Raw genomic sequence first — 21,258 nt, forward strand, 5'->3', positions numbered from 1 at the left:
GAAGACCTCTCCTCATCCCTCTTCCGCAGATGAGGAGAGTGAGGCTCTAAGACGCGCAGCAATGGCTCTGACGTTCCACGCCACGTCTAATTCCAAAGCCTCCGCCTGCTCCCGGCTGCCTGCTACCTGGGCTGTCCATCACACGGCCCCCCACCTTATGGCCGGGAGCCTGGAAAGCGAAGCATGCAGGCCTTCCGCCTTGTCCTTCACTGTCCACACACCCCTGCTCCAGCCCCAGGGGGGCTGGCACACCAGTAAGCACATACTGGGTAAGCAGTCCACAGCACTCACCCTAGTGGGCTTTCCTAAGAGCTGTGAGATCGTCTCTCCTCCATGCATCACTCCAGCCTTCAGCAACCCCATGGCTTCCCCACTTCCCTGCTGGGAATCCCACTCTCCACTGTCATTGCCTGTCTTCCTCCACCCCAGGTTCTAGTCTTCTCTACAGGCTCCTCAGCTTTCTCCTGCAGGGCCATTCTCAAGCTGTCAAAGCCTTTAAACAATTTGAGAGGCTTGCTGATTTGTTAAATTCACCAAGCCTTTAGGGCTTCTCTGATGGCTGAGACTCGCTGACTGCAGACACCGATCTTTCGCCTGAAGGCAGCATCAGCAGGACTCGGAGGTTGTTGGAGATGTAGAATCTCAGGTACCCTCAAGCCCCACAGACACTCACTGAACCAGAATCTGCAGTTTAGTAAGATTCCCAAGACAGGTTCTCAACCTTGACTGCGCACCGGAATCACCTGTGGAGCTTTAAGGGTACCGATGCCTGGTGCCACCCGAGATGCCATTCTGGGTAAGGCCTGCACAGCCCCAGTGATTCTAATGTGCAGCCGCAGGCTATCTGGGGTTCCCAAGCAGGGGGCTCCAGCAGGTTTCGCGGTCAGGCTGAGAGACTGGGACCAGCACCGGGAATACCCCATCCTGTAGTCCAAACCTGGGGTGGAGAACTGGCAGCCTCTCAGCGTTTTAGGACAGACTTCACACTCCAGCTTGCCATGGGTCTCATAAAGACTTAGATCTGTCTGGCCCCTGCGACCTTTCGATCAGAAACATGCACGCAGCCCAGTAAGCACTGCCACGATGGTGTGAGCAGACCCTCCTGTAGCAGCTCACACGTCTAGTCATCAACTCCCACGCTGCTAAGAGGTAACTCATTAGAACGCGGGGTGGCAGGGAGCAACGGGCACTGTTAAATTCAAACATTCCTGCCCTGTGACACAGCAGTCCACATCTGGGGACCCACTCCACAGAAACACAACTGTACAGACACAACCAAAGTGGTCACAACAAGCTTTGTTTAAAGAGTGAAAAACTGGAAACAGCCCAAATGTCCCCCAGCAGGAAATTATAATGTATCCAGGTATGATGAAATACTATCATCATTAGAGAATGAAATAAACTTACAATTACTGACATAGAAAAGCATCCAAAATGCTCTGTTCGGGCAAAAAAAAGAAAAAACCCTCAGAAAATTGCAAAATACCATGCATAATAAGGATACTTTAATAAAAATGGTAAATACTAGTATACACAAGGGAAAAAAGCAATTATTTTGAAATGGGAGAAGGCAGTATTATTATAAGAGACTTTCTTTTTATAATTTCTGTTTTTCCAGAGATTATCAAAGAATCTGAATGCCCTTAGAAAACAGATGAAACAAAGAAAGGTAAGAACATTCTCAAAGAGCTTTAAAACATTAGGTCATCGATAATACTGCAGTAATGGTATACTGATCACAAAATAGACATTGTAAATATAAGCTTTATTTTAAATTTAAAGAAAAACTGAAAATAAACATTTTACAAATTAATCAAAGACTTAAAACTAATTCGGAAATATTAAACATGAATTCTTAATTCAAAATAATGACCTTCATAGAATATATCCTGGTCTGGGCCAATATGAAGTTTACTTAAATCTAGTATTTTATATAAGCTAACCATTAATCTTTCCTAAAATTCAATGATTATGATTTAACTTTATAAGGTTAAGCAAGTCTTCTATATAATACCACATATAACTTTTTGAAATACAAAACATTTATACCAGCAAGGAAGTTATACAAATGTATGTAAATGATACTGAAGGTCTTGATTAAAAGGCTGTCGATATACACAGATGTATATTTCACCTTAGAAAGCACGCAGGCACACAAAAACACTTAATCAAATATAGATGCCATTACATTCTCTTATAGTTACGCTACACAGCAAACTGCACGTTTATAAATGTCATTCTATTATGCATGAACTGAAAAATATATATATTAAAAAAAATGTTCTTGAAGACAGGGGAGTGGAATGTGCCTGCATTAAGGGAGAAATGCAGGGGCTTTACAAGACATCAACAAACCGCCTTTCTCCAGCGGGTTCCCAGGAACCAGCGAGAACGGCCACCACACTCAGAAGGACAAGATGGTCTTGTTAATGATTTCCACGGACTCCCGAATCTCATCTTCCTTGATCACGAGCGGAGGTGCAAGCCTGATGATGTCACCGTGTGTTGGCTTGGCTAGAAGTCCATTATCTCGAAGTCGCAGACACACCTTCCAAGCATCATAATCTAAAGAAAGATGGCCAAACATGCACTGATCAAAGATAAATGTTTAAACACTCCTCTACAGTGTGCATGGGCACGGGCAGCCTGGCCAAACAGAATTCCCAGTACCAACTTGAGACAGGCAGCTCGGGCTGCAAGCTTCCTGTTTGTTCTTATTAAAAATGAAAGTACTTTAGGGCTGGCCCCGTGGCCAAGTAGTTAAGTTCGCGCGCTCCGCTGCAGGCAGCCCAGTGTTTCATTGGTTCGAATCCTGGGCGCGGACATGGCACTGCTCATCAAACCACACTGAGGCAGCGTCCCACATGCCACAACTAGAGGACCCACAGCAAAGAACATACAACTATGTACCGGGGGGCTTTGGGGAGAAAAAGGAAAAAAATAAAATCTTTAAAATAAAAAAAAAAAAGGAAGTACTTTGCAGCAAGTGCCTAACTAGGTTGGAATGGTATGATCAGACATATGGTTTTTATTAGTTTTTCATAAATGAGAAAGACCAAGCAAAAAAATTATGTGCTGAGGCTGCTGTATTAATTACATGAGGAACCAAGGTAAAAAGAATTTGGGTATGATACAGATAATTAACTGGCAGAGAATGAGCAATATTCACCACTCAGCGAACACAACACATTCCTAACATGGATTTGCCTCCTGAGCTCGTGGACCTAGACTCTCCTTATTTTACAGCATGATTCTCCACCCTGGCTGCACATTGGAATCACCAAAAGGGCCCCTGCTGATGCTGGGGCTCCACCCCAGACCCATCAAATCAGAATCTCCGAGCAAGGACAGGCTCAGACTAATTTTTTAAAAAGCTCCCCAGGTGATTCTAAAGTGTAGCCAAGGTTGGAATCACTGCTTTAAAAGGATTATCGCAAGAAAATCCAGCAAGGAACCCTCAAGGCTTACAAACGACGCACTAAAACATCAAACACTCGATTAAGTGGCAGCTGTGGTTATTTCTATGACCAACTGGTTGTTGGGTTCCTCTGTTCTAGACTGTTGACTGACCTCCTATTGACCGAGTCTTTTAGGCAGAGTATCATCTTGTTACTGCTGCTCCTGCCGCCTCTACAGATATGCAAAGTACTAAAGTGAGGTGGGAAAGCACCGGGAAGAGGAAACAAAGGGAGAGTGCTCTGTGCAGACTCACTAACAGAAAAACCCTGACTTCGCCCAGTGCTGCATAACCAACCTCAGGCAGGATAACAAATGACTGAAAGGAACAAAAATGGAGCAAATTAGTTGAATGTGCCTTTGCGCAGGAAAGAGCTATCTTTTTAAGACCATTAATATAAATCAGATGATACTCTGCCTAAAAGACTCGGTCAATAGGAGGTCAGTCAACAGTCTGGAACAGAGGAACCCGACAACCAGATAAAGCACCAATGGTGTTCAGGTCTTCCTATAAAAACAATATTTTTTTTTTTTTAAAGATTTTATTTTTTTTCCTTTTTCTCCCCAAAGCCTCCCAGTACATAGTTGTATATTCTTCATTGTGGGTCCTTCTAGTTGTGGCATGTGGGACGCTGCCTCAGCGTGGTTTGATGAGCAGTGCCATGTCCGTGCCCAGGATTCAAACCAACAAAACACTGGGCTGCCTGCAGCGGAGCGCTCGAACTTAGCCACTCGGCCACGGGGCCAACCCCTATAAAAACAATATTTTGAGTAAAATGTTGTGTCTCCGTACCTTTGGTTTCTCTGATAACAATAGCATTTAATAATCCTTTCCCTCTTACGGCAGTGACAATATCAGAAGGTAGCTTCATGAGTTCATTTCTCAAGACGGTACCCATTTTCTCTGCATTTTCAACAAGGTTTTCTTCTTCCAAGACCTATGTTTAAGGAGAAATTACACAAATGTTGAGATTGCCTTTTTTGATGTTGTTCTTGGGAAGGGAACGTGAACTGTAAGGGAAGGAAGCACACGATCGGATGCCGACGAGAGTGACTTCACGTCCGTTTCTATTTCTCTAAGCCTCTCCCAGTTTAACTTCGCATTAAATGTACACCAGCTCAGACAGAACCTTGCTCTAGTCACAAATCCATCATCAGTCTGATGTGATGGCAAACAGGAATTAAAATTTAATACAACTGGTATATTTTCTTATTAGTTGAATAAATCAAAGAACTAAATATATTTTAATTTTTAAACTGCTACAGAGTTTCCTTCCCTCCCTAAAAAGTCCATCTTTAGAGATTACATAATAATTCTATGCCTTTGGCAGACACTTAAGGAATAAGTCTAAAAATGTTCAAATCCACATTTTAAAAGAAAAAGCCATGTGTGCTACAGCAGAGGCCCGACAGGCCAGGCTCGGTCACACAGTGAGCTCTGCGAGGGCCAGCCAGCGCTACGGCCCCAAGGCCCTAAGCCACCTGGAACCTGGGAAGCCTCCAGAGGATTCCTGTCTACCTGGCCAAGGCTAAGTCACTGTTTGAGACTGGCTTGTCCCTAAAACCTTTCCTCCAGACTCCATGCTCCACATGCTTGCCAATCTTATTACATTTCTCCTTACACCTATGGCTCGGACTTAAAAGTCACTTCAACGCCACCTAGAGGAATGGGTACCACATGGCTGCATCAGTTTTTACCTCAAGGGCTGCAATGGCCACTCGGCAGCCGAGAGGATTGCCACCGTATGTTGACCCATGCTCCCCTGGTTTAATGGTCAGCATTATTTCATCATCACACAACACCGCAGAGACCTGAAAGACAGAGAAGTCAGTGCTAACCAAGTCATGTCTCAGACTATTCTTTTTTTTTTTTTGCTGGGAAAGATTTGCCCTGAGCTAACATCTGTTCCAATCTTCCTCTCTCTCTTTTTTTTTTCCTCCCTCCACAAAGCCCCAGAACATAGATGTGTATTATACTTGTAAGTCCTTCTAGTTCTTCTATGTAAGCCGCTACCACCACATGGCTACTGACTGATGAGTGGTGTGGTTCTGCGCTGGGGAACCAAACCTGGGCGGCCAAAGCAGAGTGCTCTAAACTTTAACCACGAGGCCATCAGGGCTGGCTCAAACTAACTACTCTTATGTTTAGCACACCAGGAACACAAATATATATGAAGCTGATATTACATTTGACATAAAGCTTCAACAAACAAGAGCTACACATCTGCCATCTTAACTAACAGTGACAAACTGAGGAACACCCCAAGAGTACAAGTGCATCAGGCATACTTCAATGGCACAGAACAAGAGCATTTTTGAATTAAGACAAAAGCTATTTCTGCAATGATGGAATTTAGAATTCTTTCCACTTTCAAGGTGAAATGCTTTGTTTAACTGCTTAGAAAACAACATTCCACACTTTAATACATCAGAGCCCTCTAATCCAGCACCAGCACTACCTCTGAACAGCAAGCTCAAGAACAGAACTACAAACATTAACTTTTCCCAATCTATACTTGAATCATTCATGGTTTTAAATTAGTAATGCTGTGTTTCTGAACAATGGAAAAAACGTGGAGGCCTACAGGAATACTTAGGGGGTAAATGTTTCCATTCCAGTCCAAAGCAAATGTTGTGGCAGATTCTAATGCCTGCTCAACTCTTCAGTTAACATTTACTAAGCGGATCACCCTAGGGAACTCTGAAATGTTTTCATTATATATATTTCAGGTGACCTAGAGCACACTAAATAAAACCAAACCATTGGAAAATATTATTGTCAAAATCAGCTGACGTAAAAATATCTTAAGGATACATTTCAGGGGAGTAGGGAACAGAACTCACAGGGTATAAGCCACCAGAAAGTGCCTTTCCAAGAAGGACTATATCAGGTCTGACGTTTTCATGATCAACAGCCAGCCATCTACCAGTTCTGGCCAATCCCGTCTGTATTTCATCAGCAATAAACAGAACCTATTGGAAAATAACATAATTATTATTATTTTCATTTCCACCGGGAAAAGAAGGACCTCTATTTTACCTTTCCCCAAACAAATCTGTCATTCTGAGATTCCCTCGCATTTGTGAAAACATTTTAGCAACCTACACAACTTCAACAGAATTCTATGAAAATCCTGTAGACACACCAATTACTTCCTGTGTCGGCCACTCTCCCCAGAGGCCCACTCTGCACTGTTCTACGTAGTGGAAAGGCACTCGTGCTAAGTGAGGGTTTTGTGGGGGGTTTTGGAGATAACTACTCTCTGGGAACAAATTAATTCACTTATTTATTCCATAAACATTTAGTAAATATTTATTTCTTATTAAATATTTACTAGCTTGGTGGGAACAGGAGCAGAGAGCTTAAATGTCGGAGCAGAGGGATACAACAAGGGGTCCAGGAAGGATCACAGCCCAGGCTGCCGGGGAGGAGGGGAAGGAAGCACAGGGAGGGAGGGCCGGGCAGTCCACAGCTTGGCCAGGGCCAGGGTCTGGCCAGGCTCCAGAGCCAGTAAAAACCTGGCCTCCGTGCAGACTGCTGATAGAGAGCACTAGAAAGTTCTGAAGCTCTCAGGATGACGTCTCCCTCTAGTGGAAAGGTGATGTAATCTTTTCATTTATCCTACCAGCCAAACCCTAAAGGATGCAGGCCGGTGGGAACAGGGACAACCTGGTGCCTGGTGCAGAGCTCTCGCACGCCTGTTAGGTAGCCTAGATCCGGAACAACAACACCCGCTTCACCCTGAATTGGTTCTACCATGAATGCGGCAACATTTGGATCCTGAAGAGCACGCTACAAAAAAATATGAACACATTTTAGTAACTTCCTTTCTAACCTACTTGGAAATCTGCAATCTCATACACTGCATATATTTTCCTGTTAAGAATAAGTATGCAAATCAAGTTCTCACTAATTTATACTCTGACTTCAAAGTATAACACTTCTGACTGACACGCGATTACCAGAAGCTCCAAATACTTCAGCTTTAACCTCCTCTAGCCTGCATTTTCTAACATATAGTCAAATGTACCGCAAAGAAAAACTAAAGAAAATGCCCTTTTTAAAAGCCATTTTATGTGAATCTTTTTATATTACATGTCCTCTACTACGTGATTTTAAAAAGCTGGCTGAAAACTGAGTGATTTTGTTTAGGAGAGTAACTGAACAAGCAATATCTGAGTTAATACTTCTGCAGGACGCAAATCTCAAGTGACTGGCTGGTCATCAGGATTACACCATGGAACCTGACTGCGCCGTGCTGGAAACTAACTGACCATTACAGAGAGCAAGTCTGAAATCTTCTCAGCCTAACTTAAGACACATCTTCATTACAGGCACATATTGTCTATTTTTAATTCATACATTTAGCAAATTTAATTTCTATAGACTATGAGCTAAAACATCACAACGTCAGTGAGTACCTCAAGAGCAGGCAGATCGTTATATGGAATGATTTCAAAACCTGGCATAAATGGTCCGAAACCATCGTAACTGGTTGGGTCTGTGGAACTGGAAACAGCAGACAATGTTCTACCCCAAAAGTTTCCAGCTAGAAGTGAGAAATAAACAGCGATTATTCCAAACAAACCTCCAAATTTAATAAGCATTGTCCCCCAAAAATACCTTAGGAAGTTTTTTGGGGTTTTTTGGTTTTTGGTTTTTTTGGTGAGGAAGATTGGTTCTGAGCTAACATCTGTTGCCAATCCTCCTCTTTTTGCTTGAGAAAGATTGTCCCTGAGCTCACATCTGTGCCAGTCTTCCTCTATTTTATATGTGGGATGTCACCACAGCGTGGCTTGATCAGCAGTGTGTAGGTCCACAACCAGGATCCAAACCTGCAAACCCCAGGTTGCGGAAGCAGAGCGCACAAACTTAACCACTACACCACAGGGCTGGTTCCAGGAAGTTTAACTTTTAAAATACCACGGGTTTGCTTTAGAGAGCCTCCAGCGAGCCTCCACTTGTTAAAACAAAGTCTGATTTAAACACCATGGTTCATATGACCACTAAGGTCTGGCCTTGCAATTACTATTTCAGGCACTTGTCTGCTGAACCTCTGACTGTAATATATGGCCCTGAGGATAGATACTTACCTTTTCTTCCAACAATCCCGACCCCTAACAGCTGAGGCGTTCGACACATGCTTTTCTAGAGATGGTGCATTTATGATAGTGATATGAGAAAGATAATATCCTTCACAGAGAATCAGCAGTTTTCCTTTTAAAAATCCAATACTACAGGCTAACTACCCTACAGGACGAATTTTACATTTCTTTTGGAGAAAATATCCTCAGGTAATCCAAACACTTTCAGTTTTGCCTTCCTTAATATTATAATCTTTTATGTCTAAATGACAGACATTTGCCTTTATTCAGGAACATTCTTTACTCATTAATTTATTGAATTAATGAGTTGGATTGAGGACCTCCTAACTGTTAGGCACTATTCTGTGTCGGGGATGGAAAAGTGATGACAACTGGCAGGCACTCTGCCCTCAAGGAACCTGGATTCTGGCAGGGAAGAAAACACGATAAACCAGTAAAGGGCATAAACGAGATCCTTCCAACTGGGTTCAATTCAAGGACAGGAAGAAACATGCAGGATAATAGAGAGGTTGGGGGTTCGCCTACGCTTTATTTTTTTAACATCTTCCCACCACCTCCGCCAGCACCAACTCAATGAACCCAGTACTGAATTATTGTACTGTGGCTTCACAGCATCTCTAAATACCACTCTTGCAAAGCCTCTTTAACCTGTGAGCAATCCCCACTTTACTTGTCCACAAGCAACAGCGTACTGATTTTGACCAGGCATGTTTAAGAGAAAATGCACCAATGACACCATGAGCCTATTTGCTCTGCTCCCTCCAGCCTCAGGGGTCTCATCCTCCGTAGCTTACCCTGCAGGAATAAGGGACTTACAGCTGGGGACAGTCTTCTCTGTCTCTCTACCCCAGACGCACCAGCTTCTCTCAGTACTCAGGTGAAAACACCTTTGCACCCTTTCCTAATATGAAAGAGACTGGATACAGTCTGTGAGAATTAAAATCACTGGAAATGCCATTTTTGTTTACGAAACAGTTATGTTGTCCAGCAAGTAAGACAGAAGATTCCAAAATGGCAGGTCACAGAGCTGTGCAAAGATTTATTTTTTGGGAATACTAATCTATCACCCCCAAATACCAACTATGGCCTCTCAGTTGAAATCTGGATTCTATTATGTAGTGGGATTTATAATTTAACTGTATTATTCACAAGGCAGAATATGTAATGATTTCAACTATCACAACAATGAATTTTGACTGTGTGCAGTGACAAATTCATATATACTTTATGTTTTTAAAAATTAAAATCAAAGCTTTAAAAAAGTCAGAACCTATCAATTGAACATCATTATAAAGATTCCAAAAGTCAGATTCTATCATCTCAATTGAGTTTCAGTCTCCCTAATCAGTATTCAAGTCATTCCTCTCAACCATCCCCAGAAATACATCCAAGGGCAAACTCAGCCCTCCTCTTCCAACAGCTTCTAAGAACACGATACAATACATCAAACATTAAGATTCAAACTTCCCATCACACCTAGGACATGACTTCACTCTAACATAACCCAACCTCAACGACCTAACAAAAATCCTCCACCAGTAAGACCATCTAATTACCCAGAAAACTACTATTAAAAAAACTGGATAAGTGAATGGGAAATAAATCACACAGTAACTCATTTTAGGGAAGGAGGAGTAGGGAGCTATTTAGGAGAGAAAAATCTTATATATAAAGAAATACTTGGAAATAAACCCAAGCAAAGGAAATCCCTCATTAAGTTTATGAAACACTCGGCAAATATGTATGAGGCGAACACATTAGAAATACATAATAGGTAAATTAAAGTGGCAAGCAACATTGTATGTTTAAATCATGTTGAATTTCACATACCTACAAAAACCATCTTTGCTTTGTATTTCGGGATACCCTTGACGGTATATCCCCATTTACGAGCAAGTTTGCAAGCGGTTTCTCCAGCCTCCACTCCTACCAAGAGAAAATGTTTCAGTTTTAAAAATGTTTTAAGTTATCAGAAAATAATAAGATCATATTCTTAGCTATTTAACAAAAAAAGGAAACATTTTACCTGTATTCATAGGGAGAACTTTATGGTAGTTGAACAGTTTCGTAACAAACTCTTCGTATTCACCGAGCACATTATTATAGAAAGCCCTAGATGTTAACGTCAGTTTGTCCGCCTGAGTTTTCAGAGCATTCACAATCTTCGGATGACAGTGCCCTTGGTTGACAGCACTGTAAGAACTCAGGAAGTCAAAATATTTTCTGCCTTCTACATCCCATACGTAAATACCTATAACATATAAGGAAAATCGTTTTAGAAAATTACTAAATTACATAAAGTTCAAAGATTAAGACACCTAGTAAGCCCTATGAATACCTACACAGGAACTCTTATTTAATACAGAATTGTGGTTTAAGACATGTTTTAGCTCAAGCATAATAAACTCTGGTTTATAAGGAATTATATTTTATCTGTCCAGCTTCAAATTACACATTTAACAAGAGTAGTATAACATGAAAAGATTTTATAAACTATAGAGTGAAACTTTTAATCCTAGAAAACTGGAGTTTGGAATTTAAAGGCAGAAGTTATACATTGCAAGAGACTATAATTAGTTGACTATAATAATCAACAGAATGGAAAAAAAATTTCAAAATCATAAATCTATCTGATAAGGATCTAGTAACCAGAATTCTTACAACTCAACAATAAAAAGACACATAATCCAATTAAAAAATGGGCAAGAACAAGGGGCTGGCCCGGTGGCACAGCAGTTAAGTTCGCACGTTCCACTTCGGAGGCCCAGGGTTCACCGGTTCAGATCCCGGGTGTGGACATGGCACCGCTTGGCAAGCCATGCTGTGGCAGGCGTCCCACAGATAAAGTAGAGGAAGATGGGCACGGATGTTAGCTCAGAGCCAGTCTTCCTGAGCAAAAAGAGGAGGATTGGTGGCAGATGTTAGCTTAGGGGTAATCTTCCTCAAAAAAACAAACAAGAGCAAGAACTTGAATGGACAATTCTCCAAAGGAGATACGCAAATGACCAACAAGTACATGAGAGGATGCTCAACATCATCAGTCATTAGAGAAATGCAAATCAAAACTACAACGATAACATCTCACACCCATTTTCTTTTTTTAAAAAAAGAAAACAAGCATTGATAAGGATGTAGAAAAACTGGAGCTCTCGTATATCGCTAGGGAGAAGGTAAAATGGTATAGCGGCTGTGGAAAACAGTTTGGCAGCTCCTTAAAAAATTAAACATAAAATTACCACATGACCCAGTAATCCCACCCCTAAGTATATACCTAAAAGGAGTGCAAGATAGTTGTTCAAATAAAAATTTGAACATGAATCCTCATAGCAGCACTACGCACAATAGCCAAAAGGTGCAAACAACCCAAATGTCCATCAACTGATGAATGGATAAACAAAATTCGGTCTATACATACACTAGAATATTACTCAACCATAAAAAGCAAGAAAGTATGAACACATGCTACAATATGGATGCACCTTGAAAACATGCTAAGTGAAAGAAGCCAGACACAAAGGGCCAAATATTGTCTGATTCCATTTATATGAAATATCTAGAATAGGCAAATCCATAGAGACAGAAAGTAGATTAGCGGCTACCAGGCTCTAGGAGGAGGGGGGAATGGAGAGTGACTATTTAATGAGTATGAGGTTTCTTTTGGGGTAATAAAGAAGTTCTGGAACTAGCTAGAAGTGTTGTACAACATGTAAATATACTTAATGCCGCTGAACTGAATGGTTAAAATGGTAAATTTTATGTTATGTACATTTACAACAATTTTCTTTAAAAGTTGACTATAGATGTTAAAATGTAGTGGGAGGCTTGACACCTAACCTTTACCATGTGCCTAACTCACTATCTTAGGTGCTTTTGTACCTCTTCTCATGAAAAGCTCCCTGTGAGAGTGCTACCATCCCTGCAGTACAGAGATAAGGAAACAGATGCTTAGATTCATAACATGCCCAGGCTGGCATTCATGGAACCAGGACCCGAACCCAGGCAGTCAGATGCCCAAGTCCATGCTCTGCTGCTATAAGTGAAGAATATTTTTGCAAACCAAACTGTTTCCAAAATTTGTAATATATAAATCTAGATTTTCCTTTGTTCAAAAGGAGATTTATCTATATGACACTACTGGCCCCAAATAAAATACACGTAAATGACAAAAATGTTTAATACCTTACACATCATCTTCTGGCCCAAAGCTAAGTAATATACTTAGGTTTTATTTGGTTAAGGCTGTTATTTCAAAATGTAGATTGAATCACCATTTGGCAACTATCAGTAACCACTTATTCAGGAAAGAATCGCTAATGGATGCTACAAGTGTGAGTAAGTTTGATGAGTAACAGGGTATTTGCAGTCTCAGACCATGACCCCACAAGATATTTAAAAGGGAAGAATAAAAACTTTGCTGTGGAGAAGCCTGGCAGACACTACCTTACCAGACAACCCCAAACTGAGGTTCATTCCACAAAATGATTGGCCCATACTCTTCAAAAATATTAGGTCAAGAAGACAGAGACTGATGAATTGTTCTGGACTAAAGAAAACTAAACAGACCTGAAAACTGAATGCAACCCACGATCTGAGATTTTCTTCTGCTTTACAGGACAAAGATGAAATGTGGATCAGGGCCGCAGATTAGATAACAGTGCTGTGTCAGTGCTAATTTCCTGATTTTGATAATCACACTGTTGTTACAGAAGGGCAAGTCCGTGTGTTTCAGGAAAGACACACTAAGTATTTAGGGGTAAAGAGGCAGCATGTCTGCAACTTCCTCTTAAAGGGTTCAGGAAGAAACTGTAGTGATTCTGTGTGTGTGTGTGTGTGTGTGCACACATGCGTGCTGTGTATGTGTGGAGAGAGAAAGAAGATAAAGCAAATGTGGTAAAATGTTAGCACTTGGGAAATATGGGTGAAGAACAAAAGAAAATTCTTTGTACTACTCTTCCAATTTATCTTTCCTTAAATTTAAAATTATGCCAAAATAAAGGAAAAAAAGGATAGCAATATTATAGCACTTTACTTATGTATCTTACATCCCTCCTGGCAAGGTCTAGCATGACAAAGTCTGAAATGAGTTCATCTTTGTATTCCCCAGAGCACCTAAGAGCAAGAGCTAGGCACTCAATAAATGTTGAATTAACCGTGTCTGCAATATAGAAATTAAGTGCATCTGGAAAAATGTATACTGAGAAAACATAAAAGCAATTTTTACAAAAGGTTTCAAGCCAAAAAAGCAGGGAGGGGTGATTAGATTAATTCAAAATGTACCTTTTCCTCTCTCCAGGGCTACAGGTAAAGGATGGTAGTTGTGGGCACCATATTTAGATTCCCGTTCAAAAATGTAATCAGAGGATGGAGGGCCTTGGACCGTTTTTTTAGTTGCAACAGATGTAGCAGAAGCCACTGAAGAATGAACTCCACGACGAAGCAGGGCAACAGTCTGCAAATGTGCTAGTTTGGAAAACATCGCGTCCTTCAAGTAGGAATATCACCAACCTGTCCAAAGAGAAGAGCTGGCATTAAGAGTAAGACTCTTCCGGGGCCGGCCCGGTGGCGCAGCAGTTAAGTGCGCACGTTCTGCTTCTCGGTGGCCCAGTGTTCGCCGGGTCGGATCCCGGGTGTGGACATGGCACTGCTTGGCAAATGCCATGCTGAGGTAGGCCTCCCACATATAAAGTAGAGGAAGATGGGCATGGATGTTAGCTCAGGGCCAGTCTTCCTCAGCAAAAAGAGGAGGACTGGTAGTAGTTAGCTCAGGGCTAATCTTCCTCAAAAAAAAAAGAGTAAGACTCCTCCCAGAGTGATGTATGTCAAATCATTACATATGTGTTGAGCATTTACCATAGTCTGATGAAGAATCATGAAAATGAGAACTGAGACCTAGCCCTTGCCTTTGGGAGGCTTGAAGGCCAAAAAAGGGAACAAGCATGTCAACATTTACAGTAAGACCTGACAAGTGCTACAGCAGGATGTGCACAAAGTGCTACAGGCTAGAAGTCCAAGAGAGCACGTGAGGAAAATGAGGAAACCATGGATCGGAGGCCAGGGTTGACTCTTCCCTTACCCTCCTCTGCACGCTTGACCGTTTTATAACAAACACACACACGCACTCACTCTTTGTGTTAAGTCCTCAGTGCCGACAGCCCACCAAGGACAGGGAACTCAATTGGGGGGTGAGGCAAGGCTGAAGAGCAGAGGACTAAAGAGTTGGCACCTGGCCCTGTAGACTGAGCAACCACCCGACAGGCATTTAGCAGGAGTGCGAGACCTCAGACAGCCAGGACTGTAGGGCAGAGACGGGAGGAAAGGAGACAAATCAGAGGGGCAGCCTGCCAAGAGTGGTCACGGGGACGGGACAGAGGCACTGAGAACCACTCTGCACATCACCCTCTCCCTGTGTGTGAGGAGGGAAGAAACTACAGAAGAATTTGGTTTCTACAAAGATATTAGGGTGATCATTTAGTAAGGTACATAAACATAGAATCACTACACTGTACACCTGAAATCAACATAAGATTGTGTGTCAATTACACTTCAATAAAAACAAAGATAAGAGGGACCATCCTAAAGGAAAAAGAGCACGTGGGGAGAGGAAAAAGTGATTTCTTGGGGGATGGGAAGGCTTTCTAAGTATAACACCGAAAATAGAAACTACAAAAGGTAAAATCTATTATTTAGCCACAAATATCTAAAACTTCTGGAGGTCAAAATTATCATAAACAAAGGCGAAAGGCAAAAAGACTAGGAAAAACATGTTTTGTAATCTATAATGAATAGCCTCTGAAGAGCTTTTACAATAAGTTCACCAGAGCAAAACATGTATATATTACACATGGTATATGTTATATAATTTTATAAGTTAAATAAACTATATATTACACACACATATACGAAATGAAAACAGGCAATTCCCAAAAGAAACAGTCTACTCTGCTAGGATGGTTATTTCTATAAAACTAATCCCAAAAAAACTGCAACACAAAAGCAACTGTTTAAAGGAAAAAAAAGGTAATTAGGAACTAGAGAACATCAAAGTACCATAAGCTAAGAATTTTAGTAATAAAACCTAAACATCACTGAGCAAATCGGCATTTACTTGCAGTGTGTATATTTCAGAGTCTCAGCTTCTCTCATCCTGTCACTACCAGCCATACAACTGGCCCCCTCCACAGTGCCTCCCTTACGGTTTTGTATCCAATCGCTACATTAATAGGCATGATAAGCCATGAAGTAAAGACTAAGCTATAAAAGAAGTTAAGAATAAAAAGGCAATTGGAGAAAATGCATAGCAATCATAGCGGGAGGGAGGGTTTTTTTAAAAGATAAATTCAAGATTAATAGAAAATTGCCAACAACTAGGTATACTTAGTATGTCTACACTTATTTTTTTAAAAAGACTAGTGAGTTCATGTTTCAACAGAACTCTATCAACAAGTCAAACTATGCATAATCTTCCAGCACTCACTCTGAGCTGCCAAATTAGCAAAACTTAATACTTGGAGCTTGGCTTACTTCCCTTTCAATTTGGCACGACCTAGCAAATCCAGTATGCTCAGGAATTTGCAATTACTAAACAAAACCCAGCACTCTGGTTTGTCAAGACTCACCAGCTATCCGTTCTTCCCACGGTTCCAAATAGAATACAGATTTCTAACCTGAGATCCAGGGACAGTCTTCAGAGGGTCCAATAGCTACTGAAATAAAATGCAGAATTGTATGTATAAGTGTGTTTTTCTAAGGAAAAGGTCCCTAACGTTCACCAGATTTTATTTCAAGGATGTATGTATCAACAATTTAAAAAGGTGCATGAGAGGGGCCGGCCCGGTGGCGCAGTGGTTAAGTTCGCACGTTCCGCTTCTCGGGGGCCCGGGGTTCGCTGGTTCGGATCCCGGGTGCGGACATGGCACCGCTTGGCAGCCATGCTGTGGTAGGCGTCCCACGTATAAACTAGAGGAAGATGGGCACGGATGTTAGCTCAGAGCCAGGCTTCCTCAGCAAAAAGAGGAGGACTGGCAGTAGTTAGCTGAGGGCTAATCTTCCTCCAAAAAAAAAAAAAAAGGTGCATGAGAATCATTAGACTGAAGATAGCTGCTAGCAAAAACATCTAATACTAGACAGAATCTCCCCAAAATACTACTGCTAAGTCTAAAACACTGATTTTAACTATTTCCCTGGCTCTTTATGTTCTGTTAAGAATTAAGGCTGTATTTGACCAACTAAAATTAAAACCACACATTAATTTTTGCCTTGATCAAATTAACAATAAAACATGGCACTCCTTAGTTTTACTCTAAACTGAAACACTTTCTGAAAAACCTTGTAGCCACAATAAAAGCCTTAGAAATGTCTGTACTCTTAGACCAGTAATTTCACTCTCAAGAGTCTATCCTAAAGAAACACTCGGGAATGGGGAGAAACATTCATGCATGAAAGATGTTCAACAACATGAGAACAGTTCAAAATAATCACATCCATAGTAACATGTTGCCATTTAAAATAGTTACAGTTTTTAGTGACATGGAGAGATGTTTTAGGATGTTTAAGTGAAGAAATCAAAATGATATATGCAGAATGTTCAACTCTGAAAAAATAAAAGGAAAAAGTATACAGAAAGGCACAAATAAGTTCACTGTGGTTATATTTCTACTATTCTGTACTTCCCACATTTACTAATGACCATGAATTACATTTATAATCAGGAAAAAAGTTATTTAAAAAATTATTAAAAATGAAATGAAATGTAGCATAGTGGTCAAGTTCACGCACTCTGCTTCAGCAGCCGTGGGTTTGCAGGTTCAGATCCCAGACAGGGACCTAGCACTGCTCATCAGGCCACGCTGTGGCAGCATCCCACATGAAATGGAGGAAGATTGCCACAGACGTTAGTTCAGCGATAAACCTCCTCAAGCAAAAAGAGGAAGACTGGCAACACATGTTAGCTCAGGGCCAGTCTTCTTCAAAAAAAGAGAAAGAAACAGTGTCTGCCTAGGTTGTCACATTAGACAAAGAGAAAGCTTAGGCAACAAACAAAACAAAACTAAGAAAAAGAAACAGTTTGACAAGCTTGAGAAAACCGGTTGTGGTTAAAAGAAACACAAGGGACATAGTCAAATTCTAAAATAAAAACTATTCTCTAAGATGATTTTGCTATCAAGGTCTGCAGGTCTGCGAATTCACTAGAACCAGGCAGAGAGGCACTAAAAAAAAAAAAGCACTAAAAACTCTCTAACTAGTATCTTTTAAGTTAATTACCAGGCTAAAACAATATTGCAAGTGAAAGGAATCTTTGACATTATCTATTTTCAACATTCTCATTTTATACAAGAAGTTATTTGCTCAACTAATTTGCAACAGAAATGGGACAAAATATCCATTTATCTGCAGCCTTCAGGCCGTCTTATTAAAGATAACTACAACTTACTGACAAAATAGTCACATTCAAAACATCACTAATACTCATCCTTAAGGTTTTTAAAGACCAACTCTGGATAATTAATCCTACTGGGAGAAGTCCGCGGTGGCCGGTTGCCTGCTGACACGTACTAGAATCTTGTAAGCACTTTTCTATTAAAGAAGCTTCTGTGTTCAAGTTACTGTGCTTGGCACTACACAAGAAATATTAGAACAGAATTAAGATGGGCTTAAAAATAGCCAACATCAATAATTCCCTCTTCCAAAAAGGCTTGGAAAACCAGGAGAGAAGAATGAAAAGTCCACAGAGTTTGCAGACTAGCATTTAAATTCTAGCTGGGGCTCTCAAGAGGATGTTTTTGAGCTTCCATTTCACCATTTGTAAAATGAGGTCGAAGCCATTCAAGGTCATCAGGGAGGATTAAGAGATAATGATAAGGGCCAAAGCTAGCACAACACGGCTACTCAATTAGTTCCCTTCCTCCTGTAAATTCATAATAGAGTTAGCCAATTTCTGCCATATAAAAATCAACAGTATCATGGTTTCTTTTTTAAACTGGAGGTTTTTTCTTAAAAGAAAAAAAGTTTTCTAGTGATAAAAAATTACAAACACAGACAAGAAAATTAGCTGCAATTCCATATTTAGGAGATAACCATCAACTTTTTTTTTTCTGTGTATAAATACTACACACATTAGCTTTTTTTCCACACTTCCCTATAGAATTTACCACATAAGACCCACCTGAAGACTCCCAGGAACATTGCACAGACTCACGTCACAGGTCCTAACCACTTCAGGACACTTGTTTTCATGCCTGTCCCCCTACCAGAATCCTTCTAGGCTCCTTAAAAGGACAGTAAGTGTGTTTTAAAATTGACTTTGCATAAACAAGGTTATTCCTAAATACACTTAGAACTCCTGAAGGAGTCAAGGCAGCAACAGAAAGTCAGCAAGTCCATCCAGGGAGAAGATTAAGTCCCCCATCCCTGATGGAGCTGAGTCTAGCTCCAGAGGCTAACATTCTCTCAGACGTCGCCAGGAGGAACCACTCTTTCCATGGAGAGTTCACACCATTAGATTTAACGGCCTTCAAGAGTCCAATAACCTGTATACTATCTGTGACCATTCCAGGCTGCTGTCCTACATGTAAGCCAGGCCCACACTCAGGTCCCGGAGAAGGGCATACATTGCTACTGACAACAAAAAATTTAACACTGAATGTTTTCAGTAATCCACATAATGAACAAAGTTCTTCAAGCTACTTTTATTCCCTCCTGTCTAATCCATCCTGTCTACACGAGAACATACCTAAAATAGAATTTCCATAAAAGCCTGCATTTTTAAGAGTTAATGTAGTGTACGCTATGAAATACTAGCTTTTAAAATCACTCTAAAAGAAAAACCAGTGAAAATTCATCAAAAACCCACTTAAAATATTCCACTTGAGGAGTAAATCTGGTTTTACTATATTTGTCAAATATTTACTTTTCTGGAGGTAACCATTCACAAATACAGTCCATTTTTAAAAGTTCTGCCCACAAAAGTTTTTTGGCTTTCTTTTTTACGTAATCTGGCTAAAATTCAACTCAAGTGCGTCACTGGCAAACACCTGAAGCATTACTATTGGAAAAGGACTGGCTCGGCTACACCACACCCTCCACACAGCTCCAAATTTGGTCCATCACTATTTTAAAACATATGAGATTTAGCCCATCTCCAAGAACTCAGTAAAGGGCAGAAAACATGGACACAAGTAACTGTAATAAAGGCAGACCATAAGGGGAAATACACATAAGACAGCCTCTCTGGGGCTGGTCCAGGCCCAGTGGTAAGTTCACGCCCTCAGCTTCGGAGGCCCAGGGTTTTGAGGGTTGGGATCCTGGGCGCTCATCAGGCCACGTTGAGGCGGTGTCCCACATGCCACAACTAGAAGGACCCACAACTAAAAAAATATGTACAACTATATACTGGGGTGATTTCGGGAGAAAAAGCAGAAAAAAAAGAAGATTGGCAACAGTTGTTAACGCAGATGCCAGTCTTTGGAAAACCAAACAAAAAAACAGATAGCCTCTCTGAGGGGAAAAAAAACGCCTTTTCAAGAACTTTTACTATTTAAAGTTATACTGAATTTTTTCAGGATGCAAAATTAACCTTGAACACCACGAAAATCTGTAAACTCAAAACAATGAGTTTTATTTAAATTTTGTTTTTATTAAAAGATTCCACTTTCATACTTGGATCTTTTCCATAGTCAGGAGCTAGATTCTCTGAAGATGGAACCAGGATATTCTAATGAAAGAAGTCTACTGTGTGTTTCAAGTGGCTAAGTAAAGAACTTGGATTACATACCTAAAGAACAAGTTCCGGGTTCAAACTGGGAGATCTACGTTACCCACAGGAACTCTTACAATTCCAAAGAAGAGATTCAGAAATGAGAAACCGGAGATTAGCAGTTTCTTACGGTAAAGCCACTTCATTCTAAAGTCACTCCTTCTTTTTCCCCTTATCAGAGGTAAAAAGGAACGCCAAGAAGGTAAGAGAGAGAGTGACAAACGGAGGACACCGAAGGTCACCGAGAACAAGTGTCCCAATGAATTCAACCAGAATTGACTGATGCTCAGCATATTGCAAAGGAACGCTAAGGATGAAGTCTTCGCGCTGAAAGCCCTGTTGGCCCCAATCCCCTGACATCGTCAAATTAACCTGCACCTTACTGTAAGGTAAGGCTCTACTTTCCTAATTTTTTATTTGGACAAAGGCGGGGGGAGGAGGGACGGCGTGGAAAGAGATAGATTGGGGGAGGGGAGAGATGGGCAGGTTGGCTGCAGGGCCCAGGAGCTGCCCAGGGGCACTCGGACCCCCTCCCCGGAGTCTCCATAGGCGCCCCCCGCCCTGTAACAAAAGCCACCGTTCACTGAGCAGCTCCCCGCATCCACAGTGCACGCTCCTTGCGGACCTCAGGAACCCAGGGTGCCCGCGGCGCCCGCAGCCTCCGCCCCAGGCGCCGGCGCCCCAAACTCCTCCTTCCCGGACACGCGGAGGCGCGCGCGAGGCGCTCGGGGCCGCGGCGCGGGGGCTGCGGGCCGGGAGGACTGCGGGCCGGCCCCCACGGGCCGCGAGCCGAGGGCCCCGCCCGGCGCCGCCCGCTCTGGCAGGTAGTGCTGCCACATCCACAGCTTCGCTCTGCCTCCCGCCGCCCCGCCCCCCCCGGCGCTGCGGACCGGGATGCGCCGCGCCCCTGCCCGCCGCGGCTGCGCGCCGGCCCGCGGGACCCC

The 21,258-nt window shown here is 41.8% G+C and overlaps 1 protein-coding gene across 7 annotated transcripts in view; it reads right to left on the reverse strand.

Annotated features, from left to right (window-relative positions):
• Window positions 1-1,483: 1,483 nt before the first annotated feature.
• OAT (ornithine aminotransferase) overlaps window positions 1,484-21,258 on the reverse strand; it is a 20,404-nt gene continuing 629 nt past the window's right edge. Inside the window, exons 2-12 of one of the 7 annotated variants that reach the window (XM_046653172.1) lie at window positions 16,179-16,265; window positions 14,686-14,854; window positions 13,840-14,067; window positions 10,589-10,813; window positions 10,393-10,488; window positions 7,879-8,006; window positions 7,127-7,249; window positions 6,301-6,429; window positions 5,155-5,268; window positions 4,250-4,394; window positions 1,484-2,565 (exon numbers count right to left, since the gene is read on the reverse strand). In XM_046653172.1, coding sequence (XP_046509128.1) covers window positions 2,405-2,565; window positions 4,250-4,394; window positions 5,155-5,268; window positions 6,301-6,429; window positions 7,127-7,249; window positions 7,879-8,006; window positions 10,393-10,488; window positions 10,589-10,813; window positions 13,840-14,038 — 1,320 coding nt within the window. In that variant the 5' untranslated portion in view covers window positions 14,039-14,067; window positions 14,686-14,854; window positions 16,179-16,265 and the 3' untranslated portion in view covers window positions 1,484-2,404. The remainder of the gene's footprint in view (window positions 2,566-4,249; window positions 4,395-5,154; window positions 5,269-6,300; window positions 6,430-7,126; window positions 7,250-7,878; window positions 8,007-10,392; window positions 10,489-10,588; window positions 10,814-13,839; window positions 14,068-14,685; window positions 14,855-16,178; window positions 16,266-21,258) is intronic. The other 6 variants (XM_046653174.1, XM_046653170.1, XM_046653173.1 and 3 more) reach the window with 6 other exon arrangements.

The sequence above is a fragment of the Equus quagga genome, chromosome 2, assembly GCF_021613505.1.
Source record: "Equus quagga isolate Etosha38 chromosome 2, UCLA_HA_Equagga_1.0, whole genome shotgun sequence".
Classification (NCBI taxonomy): Eukaryota; Metazoa; Chordata; class Mammalia; order Perissodactyla; family Equidae; genus Equus; species Equus quagga.